Source organism: Labeo rohita, chromosome 1 (assembly GCF_022985175.1).
Source record: "Labeo rohita strain BAU-BD-2019 chromosome 1, IGBB_LRoh.1.0, whole genome shotgun sequence".
Taxonomy (NCBI): Eukaryota; Metazoa; Chordata; class Actinopteri; order Cypriniformes; family Cyprinidae; genus Labeo; species Labeo rohita.
Window position 1 is genome coordinate 42,275,139 of NC_066869.1, and position 13,919 is coordinate 42,289,057.

The window sequence follows — 13,919 nt, forward strand, 5'->3', positions numbered from 1 at the left end:
TCTTCAGGGTCTTAATGAAAAGTCTATAATATACTTTGGTTAAAAATTCTCAATGGTTGTGTAAAACAACACCCTTTTTACCTTGTCAAAATCAGCTCTGCAAAAATCATCTCATTCTGGTCGAGGCTGCTTTAAATGCAAATAAGCTCTTGTGGAGAGTCTGTTTACTTTGGCCGCATTTAGCCGCGTTTAGCGGCACACTGTTAGAGCTGATCTGAGGTAAAACGCTCATGTCAATCAACTATGGTCGGAGCGGCCTCTGTGGGTGTGACTGCACAATGACAGGCATCTGAGAATGGCTTGATTTAAAAAAAAGGGGATATTATTTTTTACAGATTAATTAAAAACCACTGCATGGATTTTTATCATTATAGGGTAGATTTGTACATACACTGTCAACACACATTAATGTTCAAACAACATGTAAAAGTGAACTTAGCATCCGATGACCCCTTTAATCATAATCATATAATACAAAGAAATTTTGCCAGAATGGGAATTCGGTATGATTTTTTTGCAATGTACTCAAAAATAATTGTGTAAGAGGTTGCACAAATGTATATATTTTCATAATTATCCCACAAATCAAAGTAGAAACAAAACATAAAAAATATAAAAACTTAATAGTAAGATTATTTTAATATATAATATATTTTATATTTTTTATGGTACAGGTAATTAAATTAAAAAAATACACAATACAAATTAAAATACTTTAAAAAGACGATTTTTGAAGAGCTTGTAAGATGTTTCATTGATTTATAAAAAGGTAAATTTTATATATAACAGCATCATAACAGTATGGAGTCCTGACCAGCAGATAGCACTGTTGCTATTTTCATGACTTCTCTTTGTCACCATAATTCTGGTGGATGATAGTCGCAGTACATATAATATAATATAATATAATATAATATAATATAATATAATATAATATAATATAATATACAAACCAGCAGTTGCTGCAGTGTGTCTGAAAGGATATTCTAAAATATCTTGTCTCATTTGTGAGATGTTTTATTGATTTATAAAAAGGGAAATTTTATATATAACAGCATCATAACAGTATGGAGTCTTGACCAGCAGATAGCACTGTTGCTATTTTCATGACTTCTCTTTGTCACCATAATTCTGGTGGATGATAGTCGCAGTACATAATATAATATAATATAATATAATATAATATAATATACAAACCAGCAGTTGCTGCAGTATGTCTGAAAGGATATTCTAAAATATCTTGTCTCATTTGTTAAAATTTGTTGATTTGTATTACTTTTGAATGGTCTACATAATAAAATAAATTAGTGATGAAATAAAATAGACATCTTTCTTTGCGAATCGATGAATCCCACTACGACGAAAGCTTGGCTCATGAATATTAATCAGGTCATGATGACGTTGCGTGGAAACCTTTCTGCCTCCAAGGCTTATCTTATGAATATTACGACAGGCCTTAGAAAGTAATGAATATTAATTAACACGAACTACCCGATTGGCCATTGGGTAGTACGACGCGATCCTTAGGTAATATTCATGACCCAATCCTTCAACAGCGGTGAAGAGGAAGTTATGCATACGTATGAGGCCGACGTCCAGTATTTCTGATTTGTACCAGGAAGTAACGTGTTACAACAATCCTTAGACATTTGAAGAACGCTACGATGGGCTGAGTGAGAGGAATCTGAACTGCATTATGGAAAAGTATTTTGCACTGTGCCTTTTACTGTATGTTTTCGCTGGCTGTTTTGCTGACGGTGAGTTTTGAGGAGCGCGTTAGATGTCTTAGATAAAACATTATATGCAGTATTTAACAACCGTTTTTATCGATTGATGACAGTCGGACATTTCATTTCAGGCTTTAAATAAAACGCATTAACTGAGCTGCACTATGTAATCAATGTGTACCAAAGGAGTTTTTCGCCCTTACCCAAATGTCACAAAAATAAGCATGGATTTTCGCAAATATTTTTAATCGTTTAGATTACCAGACGCTAATCTGTTTTATAGCATGTTTATACATCAATAAGTCTTGACATATAGAAGTTTGAAGCGAATAAAGGAATCTCGCTTATTGTGATTGTTTACGTCTGACGCCATCATGACGTCATGCTCTGCCCTCCAGATCTCACTTACTTGAACGGGTTCTACTCTAAAACGCCTCAGAGGTTGTCCAAATACAGCTGGTTCGGCAATGTTCGGCTCCATCACTTCAGAGTACCGGAAGATGCGGTGCTCGTGCGGTGGCTGCTCACGGTCTCACGGGGATCCGGACTGAACTGTGGCAACCAGGACATCACTGTGTATGTATGGTGAAATTATGACAGAAAACTATGTGTGAACACATAGGTTTGAAGTGCTTTCAGTACGGAAATAGTCTTTTGAAAGCTTTACCATATTTTAAACATAGCCATTTTGAACCAAATTTTCCTTCAAAAAACATTGTGTATTTTACTAGGTAAAAGTGTGGATAAATTTAGTAGAGAACTTGCTATTACTCAAAAACACTGTGATGAAATGGAATGTGATTAAATCCTGAAAACCTCTTTCACTCTTTGAAGGAGATTTACAGGGTTTTATAGCTGTAATAATAGCTGTAGTTGCTATGGTATTTTTGGCAGGAATTATGTTACTGTGGTAACCATTGAAATCCCATTTGAAAACATGTCCAATATCAAGTGTGGGTTTTAATGTTTCTAATGGTTTATAAATATTTCAAGATAGCATGAAATGAAAATGTACATCATCCCTAGAACCTTGTATTCATCTGCATCCACTTTTGAATGCAAATGTCCATCTTAAAATCCAGTCAGACACATAGAAAACCTCATAGTCCTCACCCTACATTTTTTTCCTTTTTTTCATGATGTACGTCACAGTATGGAAGATTACATCTGTTTGTACTTTTGTTTCATTGTATTCTTTTGTTTTTTTGTTGTATGTAAAATAATGACATTTCAATGTGTGCTGTGCTTTTGTACCTCTAAGAACGATCTCCTTGGAGGTCTTTCTTAGAGATCACTTCTTGGAGACCATATACAGAAGACAGATTCTCGTGAGATTTCTATAACTAAGTAGCCTGAGATTATTGTGTGCTGTATCAATACCAAGAGACCTGGTTAAAATGTGCTTGAAAACATGTAAGCTCTTTAAAGAGTACTTGCAGATGTCAAATAATTAAGTTTATGTACTAATATACTCCTAAAAGATGACAAAATAAACTTTTAGCAGCTAAAACGTTAATCAATTCATCAAACCATAAGTTGCCGCAGAGACTCATCCTGAAAGAAATACTTCACGCTATAATAGTCGGTTATGAAAGTAGATAAAAGCAGCTAAATGGCAAAGTATTAATACGTTTTTTAAATTACTTGACATTGACTTTTGTCCATCTAATGCACATTAACAGGCACTTTAGGGCAGGAGCGCCCCCGGTCATCAACCCCATAGAAACAGCCTTTCCAAACTCCACATCAGTGTCTCTTGCTCACAACTTGACGCTGACCATTCCCAGTGGACAGAGCGGCAATGTGACATTGTTCAATGTGACCCATCCCAAATCTGGAGATTGGTTCCTTGCTGCTCACCTGCCCAAGGATGAAGGAAAGATTGAGCAGCAGGTATGTACATATATTGTGAAGGATTACCTTTATAAATGTGACAACATTTCCAGATCAATAAATTTGCATGTATTTAATTAGAAGTGCTATAAAACAATAATGTGAAATATTGTTACAGTTTAAAATAACTGTTTTCTATTTTAGTATATTTTAAAATGTAATTTATTCCAGGGATGCTAAATCAGTTTTTTTTTTTTTTACTTTAGAGAACAGTAGACGTCAGCATGTGATTGATTGTTGCTTTTGGGTTTTAGGGACTGCCATCTTGCTCATACCTATTCCAGGCACAGATGTTTTTAAGAAGAGCTGCTGACCTGCCAATCCTGCAGTACAACATTCCACTCTACCAAACACTAACTACAACTCCAGCTCTGTTTAAGTATGTTCAATATTCATGTGTGTGTTTTAAAGGAGAAGTCCACTTCCAAAACAAAGATTCACATATAATGTACTCACCCCCTTGTCATTGAAGATGTTTGTGTCTTTCTCTCTTCATTCGTAAAGAAATTATGTTTTTGAGGAAAATATTTGTTTTTGAATATAATGGACTGATTATATTTTGAACTTTCGAAATGCAGTGTAAATGCGGCTTCAAACATTCCCAATGCGGTTGTAAATGAGTCCAGCCAAGGGCGAAGGGTCTTATCTAGCGAAACGATTGGTTATTTTCATTAAAAAAATACAATTTAAATACTTTTTAATCTCAAACTGCTCTCCCTGAACTCTGTGTATTCTGACTCAAGACAGTTAGGGTATGTTGAAAAACTCCAATCGTATTTTCTCCCTCAACTTCAAAAATCATTTCAAAATCATCCTACATCACTGCAGAAGTAACAACATGCAAAGAAGATCAAACACCCTTAACAAAAAAGGTAAAACAGCGATAAAGGGCGATTTTGATGTTGAGGAAGAACATAAGATGGGAGTTTTTCGACATACCCTAGCTGTCATGAATCAGAAAAAAACAGTCCACGGAGAGTAAGACAAGACAAGCATTTGACATTAAAAAGTATATAAATTGTAATATTTTTATGAAAATAACCAATCGTTTCGCTAGATAAGACCCTTCTTTCTCGGCTGGGATCTTTTACAACCGCATTTGGGATCATTTGAAACCACATTTAAACTGCATTTTGGAGGTTCAAAATTGGGGCACCATTTCAGTCCATTATATGGAGAAAAATGCTGAAATGTTTTCCTCAAAAAACATAATTTCTTTACGACTGAAAAAAGAAAGACATGAACATCTTGGATGACAAGGGGTGAGAACATTATATGTGAATCTTTGTCTTGGAAGTGGACAAAGAAAACAAAAATAATGATGTTATTCAACAATTTTTCTCAGATTTTATCAAAATTATCAAATTAATTATTTTTAATTTGTGTTCCGAAGGTCGACATGAGGGTGATTAATGACAGAATTTTCTTTTTTGGGTGAACTTTAAGTAGAATATATTGTTGTTTGTTACTTTTTTGTTAATAATAATTAATTTGAATTAAATTGTTCAAAAAACTGTTTTCTATTTGAGTATATTTTAAAATATAATTCATTGCTTTGATGGCAAATCTAAATTTTCAGCATCATCACTCCAGTCTTCTTAATGTATTATGATCCTTCAAAAATCATTCTGATATGCTAATTTGCTGCTCAAGAAACATTTCTTCTTATTATTATTAATATTAAAAACAGTTGTGCTGCTTAATATTTTAGTGAAAACCATAATTCTTTGATAAACAGAACATTCAAAAAACAGCATTTATATAAAATAAAAATAAATGTTTTTACTGTCACATTTGATCATTTTTTGATCGTCCTTGAAATTTATATTCTAAAGTACTATTTTTATGTTTCTTCTCTGTTTAGAGTTTTTGTTCCAGAGTTCTCTTCAAGGTTGGATGTTTTCATCTTGAACTGTTCTGTAAAGCTGGGAAATGATTGCGGGCTGTCAATCACTGTAGGCTCCAACACTTTGAAGCAGGGCTCGGAGGTGAAACAGAACTGTTCAGGGTTAGAGAGCTGCTCCGCGTCAGTCCTCATTCCCCCGTGGAACAGCTGGTTGCTGGTTACGGTTGAGACTAGTCAACCAAACACCACTATACCCTTCAGCATCTCTGCCAATGTTACAGGTTTGTTTAGATTCACCTATCATTTTAATTTCACTTTTTTGCCAGCTTTTGCTTGGTTCTTAAATGTCTTTCCCCCCTCTCTCACGTCATACACACAGTGGGATGTAAACCTTTGAGCGTCTCTTCAGATTTCAACACCTCAGCCTTCATTCGTACCATCATTGCTCCCCAAAGCAACACCTCTGGTGGCCTCACTAACACATCCGTTTCCATGAGAGACCAACCGGGCCTCCGTGCTAACAGCTCTGAGCCAGTGTGCATGAGAAGCCCTTCAGTGTTCAGAGATGAACAGGATGTGCTATCACTACGCTTCATCGTTTCCAGCAGCAACCTAACTGTGACCTCAGACCTTCCAACGGTGCTCACACTTGAGCACTCTCCTGGTGATAGTGGCGGCACGTTTGTTGTACAGCTCCACTTGAACACTGTAAGTATATAAAATAATATGCTATAATATAATTTCATTCAAAGTTTGCGGTCTGTAAGAATTTTAAATGGTTTTTAATCAAAAATACAGTAAAATAACAATATAACAGCAGTAAAATAATAGTAAAATTACAATTTAAAATAACCATTTTCTATTTTAATATATTTTAAATTTTAATTTATTCTTGCTGAATTTTTAGTATAAGAACTCCAGTCTTTAGTGTCACATGATGATTCAGAAATTATTCTAATATGCTGATTTGATGTAAGAAAAAAAATCTTATTATTATCAACGTTGCAAAATTGCAATATTTTTTTCAGGATTTTTTGATGACTAGAAAGTTTGAATATATTTTAAATAGTAATTTATTCCTGTGATTAAAGCTAAATTTTCAGCATCATTCAGAAATCATTCATTGCTGTTGAAGAAACATTTATGATAATTATTATCATCAATATTTAAAACAGTTGACCATTTTTTTTAGGTTTCTTTGAATAGAAAAATCCAAAGATCAGCATTTATCTGAAATAAAAAGCTTTTGTAACATTATACACTATACCATTCAAAAGCTTGGAGTCAGTACATGTATATATTTTTTGTATATCAGTATATACATATTATATTTCAGATAAATGTTGTTCTCCTCAACTTTGTATTCATCAAAGAAACCTGAAGACGAGACAGAAGAGACTTCTTTAAAAAACATTAAAAATCTTACTGTTCAAAAACTCGTGGGCAACTCGTGGGCATTGGGCATTTTCTTTGTGAAAAAAATAATAGAATGAATAATAAAGAACAATGTATTCATGCACAAAAATTCAAAAAGATTATTGTAAACTAGATCTGATTGAATGAGTCATCCACTTTGCATCATGTCTTTGCATCACAGCCTCTTGTGGCTTGTTTCATATGGGTGCAGCATATTAACCACTACTATTGGGATATCAATAATGAAACGTCATCCAGTTATCTTAGTAATTTTAAATAATTGGATACTTATTGTAGTGAATTTCTATCAGTGTATTTTTATTTACATTGTGTTGTAATATAGATTTAACACTGTTTTATTCATGTGTTTGTTGTATAGAGTTCTCCGGTGGGTGGATTTGCTCGTGTCAAAGCATGTCTTACACCTTTTGCACCAGTACTTCTTCTCAACCGCAGCCAGACTTGTGCTACAGGTTAGCCACATGTTGATATTAGTGCAATACCTGTTTAATATTCTCCTGCATGCCACATTTGAAGCTCTCTCTGAACATGTGTGCATTTAGGGCTTATGCAGGGCTATTCTCTGAGCGTGAGCAGCAGTGAATCACAGGCATTGTTGAGGATTCCATTCCCAGATGCAGGAGTGTGGTACCTCAGCCTCCAGACCGTGTGCAATGACAGGTCAGTTGTGCTATTAGTACAGTGCCCATTCAGACCCATTTGTCTAGCTGTTAAAAGCATTTGCAATGCATTATGCTTATACCAGAGAAACAGAATGATAAACAAATGAAAAATAAGCTGGACTACATTTTAAAATCTAGAATTTATTAGATCATTAATAGCTGAATTATTACAAAGACAAACCTTTTTCTTAGTTTTAATGTACACTGATGAATTGTGCACTGATGCCATTTTCTTTAGTACACGTTTTGAGAATTATTCTTCTGTTGTCTTTCCAGTGTCGACTGCAGGAATGCATCAGCTATAGTGGCTGTGTCTGTGAGCGTGACTGCTTGCATTGATGACTGTGGGCCGTACGGAGAGTGCAGACTGCTACGTACACACAGCTACCTCTACGGTGCATGTGTGTGCAAAGCAGGTAAGCGAACACACACACAACAACAACTGGCCATAAATCATTAATAATTAATGCTACTCAGTTGTGGCATTGGGTCTTTTTGTGTTGTTTGCTGTTGACAGGTTGGCAGGGATGGGGTTGTACGGATGGAGCGACCGCACAGTCGTACTCTCGGCAGATGGCTGCGGCTCTTCTCCTCACCCTCAGTAACTTTTTCTTCATCCCACCCATCGTCGTAGCACTTTACAGAGGCTACCACGTCGAGGCCGCCATCTACTTCTTTACCATGTTTTTCTCCACGGTGCGTTTTTATGTTATTTATCTATCTGCCTATGTATCTGTCTATCTATCTATCTATCTATCTGTCGTTCTGTCATTCTATCTATCCTTCTATCTGTTGTTCTATCATTCTATCTATTGTTCTATCTGTCGTTCTATCTGTCATTCTATCTGTCGTTCGGACATTCTGTATATCTATCGTTCTATCGTTCTGTCTATCATTCTATCTGTTGTTCTATCATTCTGTCATTCTATATACCTATTGTTCTATCTATCGTTCTATCATTCTGTCATTCTGTCTGTTGTTTTATTTATCGCTCTGTCTATTGTTCTGTCCGTCGTTTTTCTCCACAGTGCGTTTTTATGTTTATCTATCTATCTATCTGTCTATCTATCTGTCTATCGTTTTATCATTCTATTATTCTGTTGTTCTATCCATCATTCTAGCATTCTATCTATCTATCTATCTACCTATCTATCTATCGAACAGAAGTCTGTCTATTGTTCTGTCGTATCTATCTACCATTCTATCTATCATTCTATCGTTCAATCAATCATTGTTCTATCTATCTATCTATCTATCTATCTATCTATCATCCTATTGGTCTATCATTCTGTCATTCTATCTATCTATATGTATCTATCGTTCTGTCTATCTATCGTTCTAGCATTCTGTCTTTCGTTCTATCTATCGTTCTGTCTGTTGTTCTATCTGTTATACTATTGTTCTATGTATCGTACTATTGTTCTATCTATCTGTAATGCACATTGTGTATTTTGTAGTCATAATGCTTGTTTTTTGCAGTTTTATCATGCGTGTGACCAGCCTGGTGTGACTGTGATGTGCATCATGGATTACGACACTCTTCAGTTCTGTGATTTCTTGGGTTCTGTTGTGTCAGTGTGGGTGACCATAGTGTGCATGGCACGGCTTCAGGAACCAGTAAAATATGTAAGTACTATGTTATGTATATTTTATTTTAATCAATAGTGGCCATTATTGTTGTTAATAATGTGCACATTTACCATGGAGTCATGGTAGATGTGTTGGGAGTCTTGTCATTGGTGGAAAGGGTTTACAGCATCTCTAATAACTAGAGATTGGTTATTATTGGTTTTATGAATAATAACTATTTTTGTTTAAATGTCTGACTTCTAATTACATTCTACCAGCAGCACAGTGAAACTGAAAGTGCTGCATGTTGGCATTTATAACAATTAAATGGTATGCATGTACTCCCATGTACATTCATGAAAGTGTCAAATAGAGTCTGTATCTCCTTGTAAACTGCAATGGAACTGTTGTGGAATGGGCCTTAAATAGCACAGCATGTTTTACTAGACTTACCTGTTCTTTAAGAGAATGTTGTGATAGTGGATACCAACTACGTACGTCGGTACTTAGAAACAATACAAACCACAAGCCAGTAAAAGATTTTTTTATTTACAGGTATTATGTGTAACTTTATAATCAAGGTATTATGTCTAGAAATTAGAAGAATAAGTTGTTAACTGATCAATAGACATTATGACTTTTTTATATTAAATAATTTTCCCCTTTTTAGTCAAGGAGTCTTCTATTAAAAATTGTTTTTCATATCAATTTTCATTTTCCCTTCACCTTTAGAATGAAATATTAGACTTAGGTAGACGCCCTTAAACTATTAAAAGTGCTTCTTATAATGAATAGAATGTGGGCCATGTATTGTTAATGTTCTCGTACTTCTGATGTCAGATTTCAGTCAGTTTCTGCAGATTGTCAGTTTACAACACATACAACACAGCTTATGTTGTTCTTACATTGCAGCTATTGTTTATGGCGGGCACTCTCGTCATTTCCATGGCAATGCAGTTGGACCGCAGGGGGCTGTGGAACCTTCTAGGTCCTGTCCTGTTTGCTTTGGTCATTATGGTGACTTCCTGGGTGAGCTTGACTTTTCCATTTCTCCAAAACATTATGTATTCTTAGATTTTATCCATACTGAGACAGACTTGTGATAGAATTTTATTTACTTATTTATTTAAATTTTTGAATATGTAAATACACTACTTTTCAAAAGTTTTAAGTCAGTGAGATTTGTGTAAAGAAAGCATTCTTATTATTTTATCCAGCAGAAATGCATTACATTGATCAAAAGTAACAGTAAAGATGTTTACTACAAATAAAATTTATATAGAAAAACTTCATGGTTTCATGGTTTCCACAAAAATATTAAGCAGCATAAGTTTATTCAACTGTTATAATAAGAAATGTTTCTTAAGCAGCAAATCTGCATATTAAAATGATTTCTCAAGGATCATGTGACACTCAGTGGTGATTAATTCAGATTTTAAAGATACTTAAAATCTTAATAATTTTTTTTTTACAATGTTACAGTTTTTACTGTGTTTTTATTCAGTATTCAAATAAATTTAGCCTTGGTAAGCATAAGAGACTTTCGTTCAAACACACACACACACACACATCTACTCCCACCTGTGTTTACCACCATATATTTATTAAGGTTTTTCTAAAAATGTTTGTTTTACACGGCAGAATTTAAATGCTACCAGATTCAACTTTATAATAATCGTGACTCAGTCTCAATGTAATGATGAGCCGTTTTAAAATATTTCCTATCCTGTTCACTTGTGTTACGCGACAGGTTTATCGAGGTGTGAAACGCCATCAGTGTTACCCTCCGTTGTGGCGCCGCTGGGTGTTGTTCCTGCTTCCGGGCATCGTCTCTGCATTAATTGGAGTTTGTGTGTACGTCTTCGCTCAGACCGACAGCAACTACTACTACACTCATTCTATATGGCATGTCATGGTGGCCACGAGCGTGGTCTTCCTCTTACCACCCCGTGAAAAACACGTTCCCCCCTGGGGCTGGACCAACAAAATCTGTAGTTACAGGAGATGTAAAAACGAGAAAGTAGAGCTTTACACTGTCACCTAATTACACTATCGGTATTTGCACAAACTGGATTTTCATGTGCATTTTTATAGTTTTACAAACATTAGTAATTAGCTTTAAGAAAGAAATTAAGCTTTATCTGAAAGATTCTCTTCTGCAGTCAACAGTACGACTGCACACACATGCAAAACTACTTAAAGGAATAGTTTACTCAAAAATGTTATTTTTACTGTCATTCCAAACCCATAAACCAAATCAATGGAACACAACGGGAGATTCTTGACCACATAAATCAAGTAAAAACAATCAGTGAGTAATGACTTATTTTTGGTCCGTTTCTTTTAACATAAATTTATTGTATGACTTCAGAAAGCTTGGAATATAGTCATATAGACTATTTTTATAGTGCTTTTTGGTGAACCATAAATTCTCTTTTTGTGTTTCATGGAAAAAAAAAAAAAGGTTTGAGTGACACAAGGGTGAGTAAATAATGACAGTATTTTCATTTTTGAATGAACTATTCCCTTAAACAGGATACTTTTACACTTTTTAACTTTTCAAGTGAGTGATCTCACGGAAAACAACAGCAATGACAATAATGAGTAAATGAATGATGTAAACGAAAGGCATTTTAGTGAATGTTTCACCTATTTCGCCCAGTTTACTCCATTAAGCACTTTTGTGAGGTTTAGTTTATTGAAGAATCAGTTTATCAGTTAATTACACTGCATTTATGCAATTCTTTATGGACAAAATGTCATTTTTATCTCTTTTGAGAGAAAGCACTACTGATTTCTAGATTTATTTAGCACTTTCTTCAGTTGATTTAAGAGTAGCGCCACACTGAATCTGCACCAACAAAACTCGGATTGTTTATACAGAAAAAAGTCTAAACGAAGACGGAATTTACTTTTTAGGGGGAAATATTCCTTTGAATAAGTTAAATCATTTTCACGGAATTCTGGAGATATTCTTTTAAAATCAGCACAGAAAATCAGGAACCAAAAAAATAGCAGATTCTGTCTGGACCTACTTATAACGCTAAGGATCTTGTTGGGCATTTTCATTACCAGAGAGGACTATTGTCTGTGTTTCTGAATTATTGTTTGCTTACACTGGAGAACAGGTACAATAGTTACTCGTTTAATAGCCAAAATTGTTTTACACTATTATTTATGCCACTGTCAGGAATGTACAAGAAAATACCTCCCTTCTTCCTCCCTAAAAGCCTTGGAATTTTTCTTGAGATGTTGCTCCAAGAGGAAGAACATTTTAAACTTGTTTAAATCTGTGCTTGCTAAAGCCAGTGTGTGAAACTGTGCTTGTATGCCGGTATGAATGGCTGTGCTTCTTAATAGGCTAAAGATGCGTGTGTTTGTAATGGGTATCTGATGTATGATGACCTGATGTATTTAAGACGAACCTCTGTATTGGTCAAGGCTTTACATAGATATGCATAACACTGTACTTCTGAACCCTCAGGCCAGTTTAAACTTGAAAAGGCATCTGTGGACATTGTTTTAAGGTTTAAATTTACATTGCAGCTGTCCTTTAAAGCTCAAATGTATGTAAATCAGTGTCACGGTTTTCCATTTGACTGTAATGGCGAGGTGATTCATCTCTTGTTTTTTCCAGAGGAGGTAACGTGCTAAATTAGGGTTGAAATATTATACAGATGTTTTACAATGTTTTATATTGATTTTGTATTGGAATTGATACTGAAAAAATATGAGATTAACTTGGGTATATGTTACTAGTTCCATTTATAAATCTGTGAATCCCAAAACCTTTTGTTCTTTCTTATGTGAATTCTTGTTTTCATGTTGCTTATCATGACAATCCTTGTTCTTGTTTTTCTATGTTGTTGTCTATTGGTAGGCCTTGTAAATTGCACAAATATGCAGTTGTGTTTGGGGTTGAAAATGAGGCTGTGCAAACAGAGAATATGTTTATGTTGACGAAGCTACATGTTAAAGTTTCTTTGTTTTTTTTTTTCAGTTACTTTTTATTTGTGCTCTTGATTCCAGCCTCATTTTTTCTTGAACAGTTCTATAATCTATATGCCAATAAATGGAGAAATAAATGAGTGATTATTTAAAACCCATTACTTCTTTTTCCACATTTTCCAGCTTTTTAGAGCAAGGCTTATTATTGTAGCTAACTAATCCATCTTATTTTTGCCGTTCGAGGGGGCGCGGCCATTTGTAAATTTTCTGCGTCTGGTTTCCGGTCTCATCCGCGTCCAAAAGCGTATTGTTTCTGATTAATCACGTGGCACTGCTGACTCCTTAAAATTCAGCTTTGCCACTTCAGGATTAATTACATTTGAAAATATATGAAAATAGAAACTGGTATTTTAAGTTGTAATAATATTTCATAATGTTACCGTTTTTGCTGTATTTTTGTATTACAGATGCACTGTACTCTGTCCCATCATTTCAGGTATTCACTGAAGCACTTTTATAATATATTTTGTTAATATGTGACACTGGACCACAAAACCAGTCATAAGGGTCAATATTTTGAAACTGAGATTTAAACATAATCTGAAAGATGAATAAGTAAGTCTCCACTGATGTATGGTTTGTTAGGATAGGGCTATATTTGGCTGAGATACAACTATTTGAAAATCCAGAATCTTAGGGTGCAAAAAATAAATAAATTAATTAATAAATCTAAGTATTGAAAAAATCACCTTTAAAATTGTCCAACTAAAATTCTTAGCAATGCATATTACTAACCAAAAACCAAGTTTTGATATATTTACAGTAGGAAAGTTACAA

The 13,919-nt window shown here is 34.5% G+C and overlaps 1 protein-coding gene across 1 annotated transcript; it reads left to right on the forward strand.

The window, feature by feature from the left end:
* Positions 1-1,601: 1,601 nt before the first annotated feature.
* pgap6 (post-glycosylphosphatidylinositol attachment to proteins 6) lies at positions 1,602-13,223 on the forward strand. The gene is made up of 13 exons (XM_051113575.1): positions 1,602-1,757; positions 2,126-2,303; positions 3,410-3,620; positions 3,875-3,999; positions 5,485-5,747; positions 5,846-6,174; positions 7,262-7,355; positions 7,446-7,563; positions 7,842-7,981; positions 8,083-8,261; positions 9,045-9,191; positions 10,047-10,163; positions 10,885-13,223. The coding sequence occupies exons 1-13, from the start codon at positions 1,697-1,699 to the stop codon at positions 11,176-11,178; spliced, it is 2,256 nt and encodes a 751-aa protein (XP_050969532.1). The 5' UTR covers positions 1,602-1,696; the 3' UTR covers positions 11,179-13,223.
* Positions 13,224-13,919: the final 696 nt, after the last annotated feature.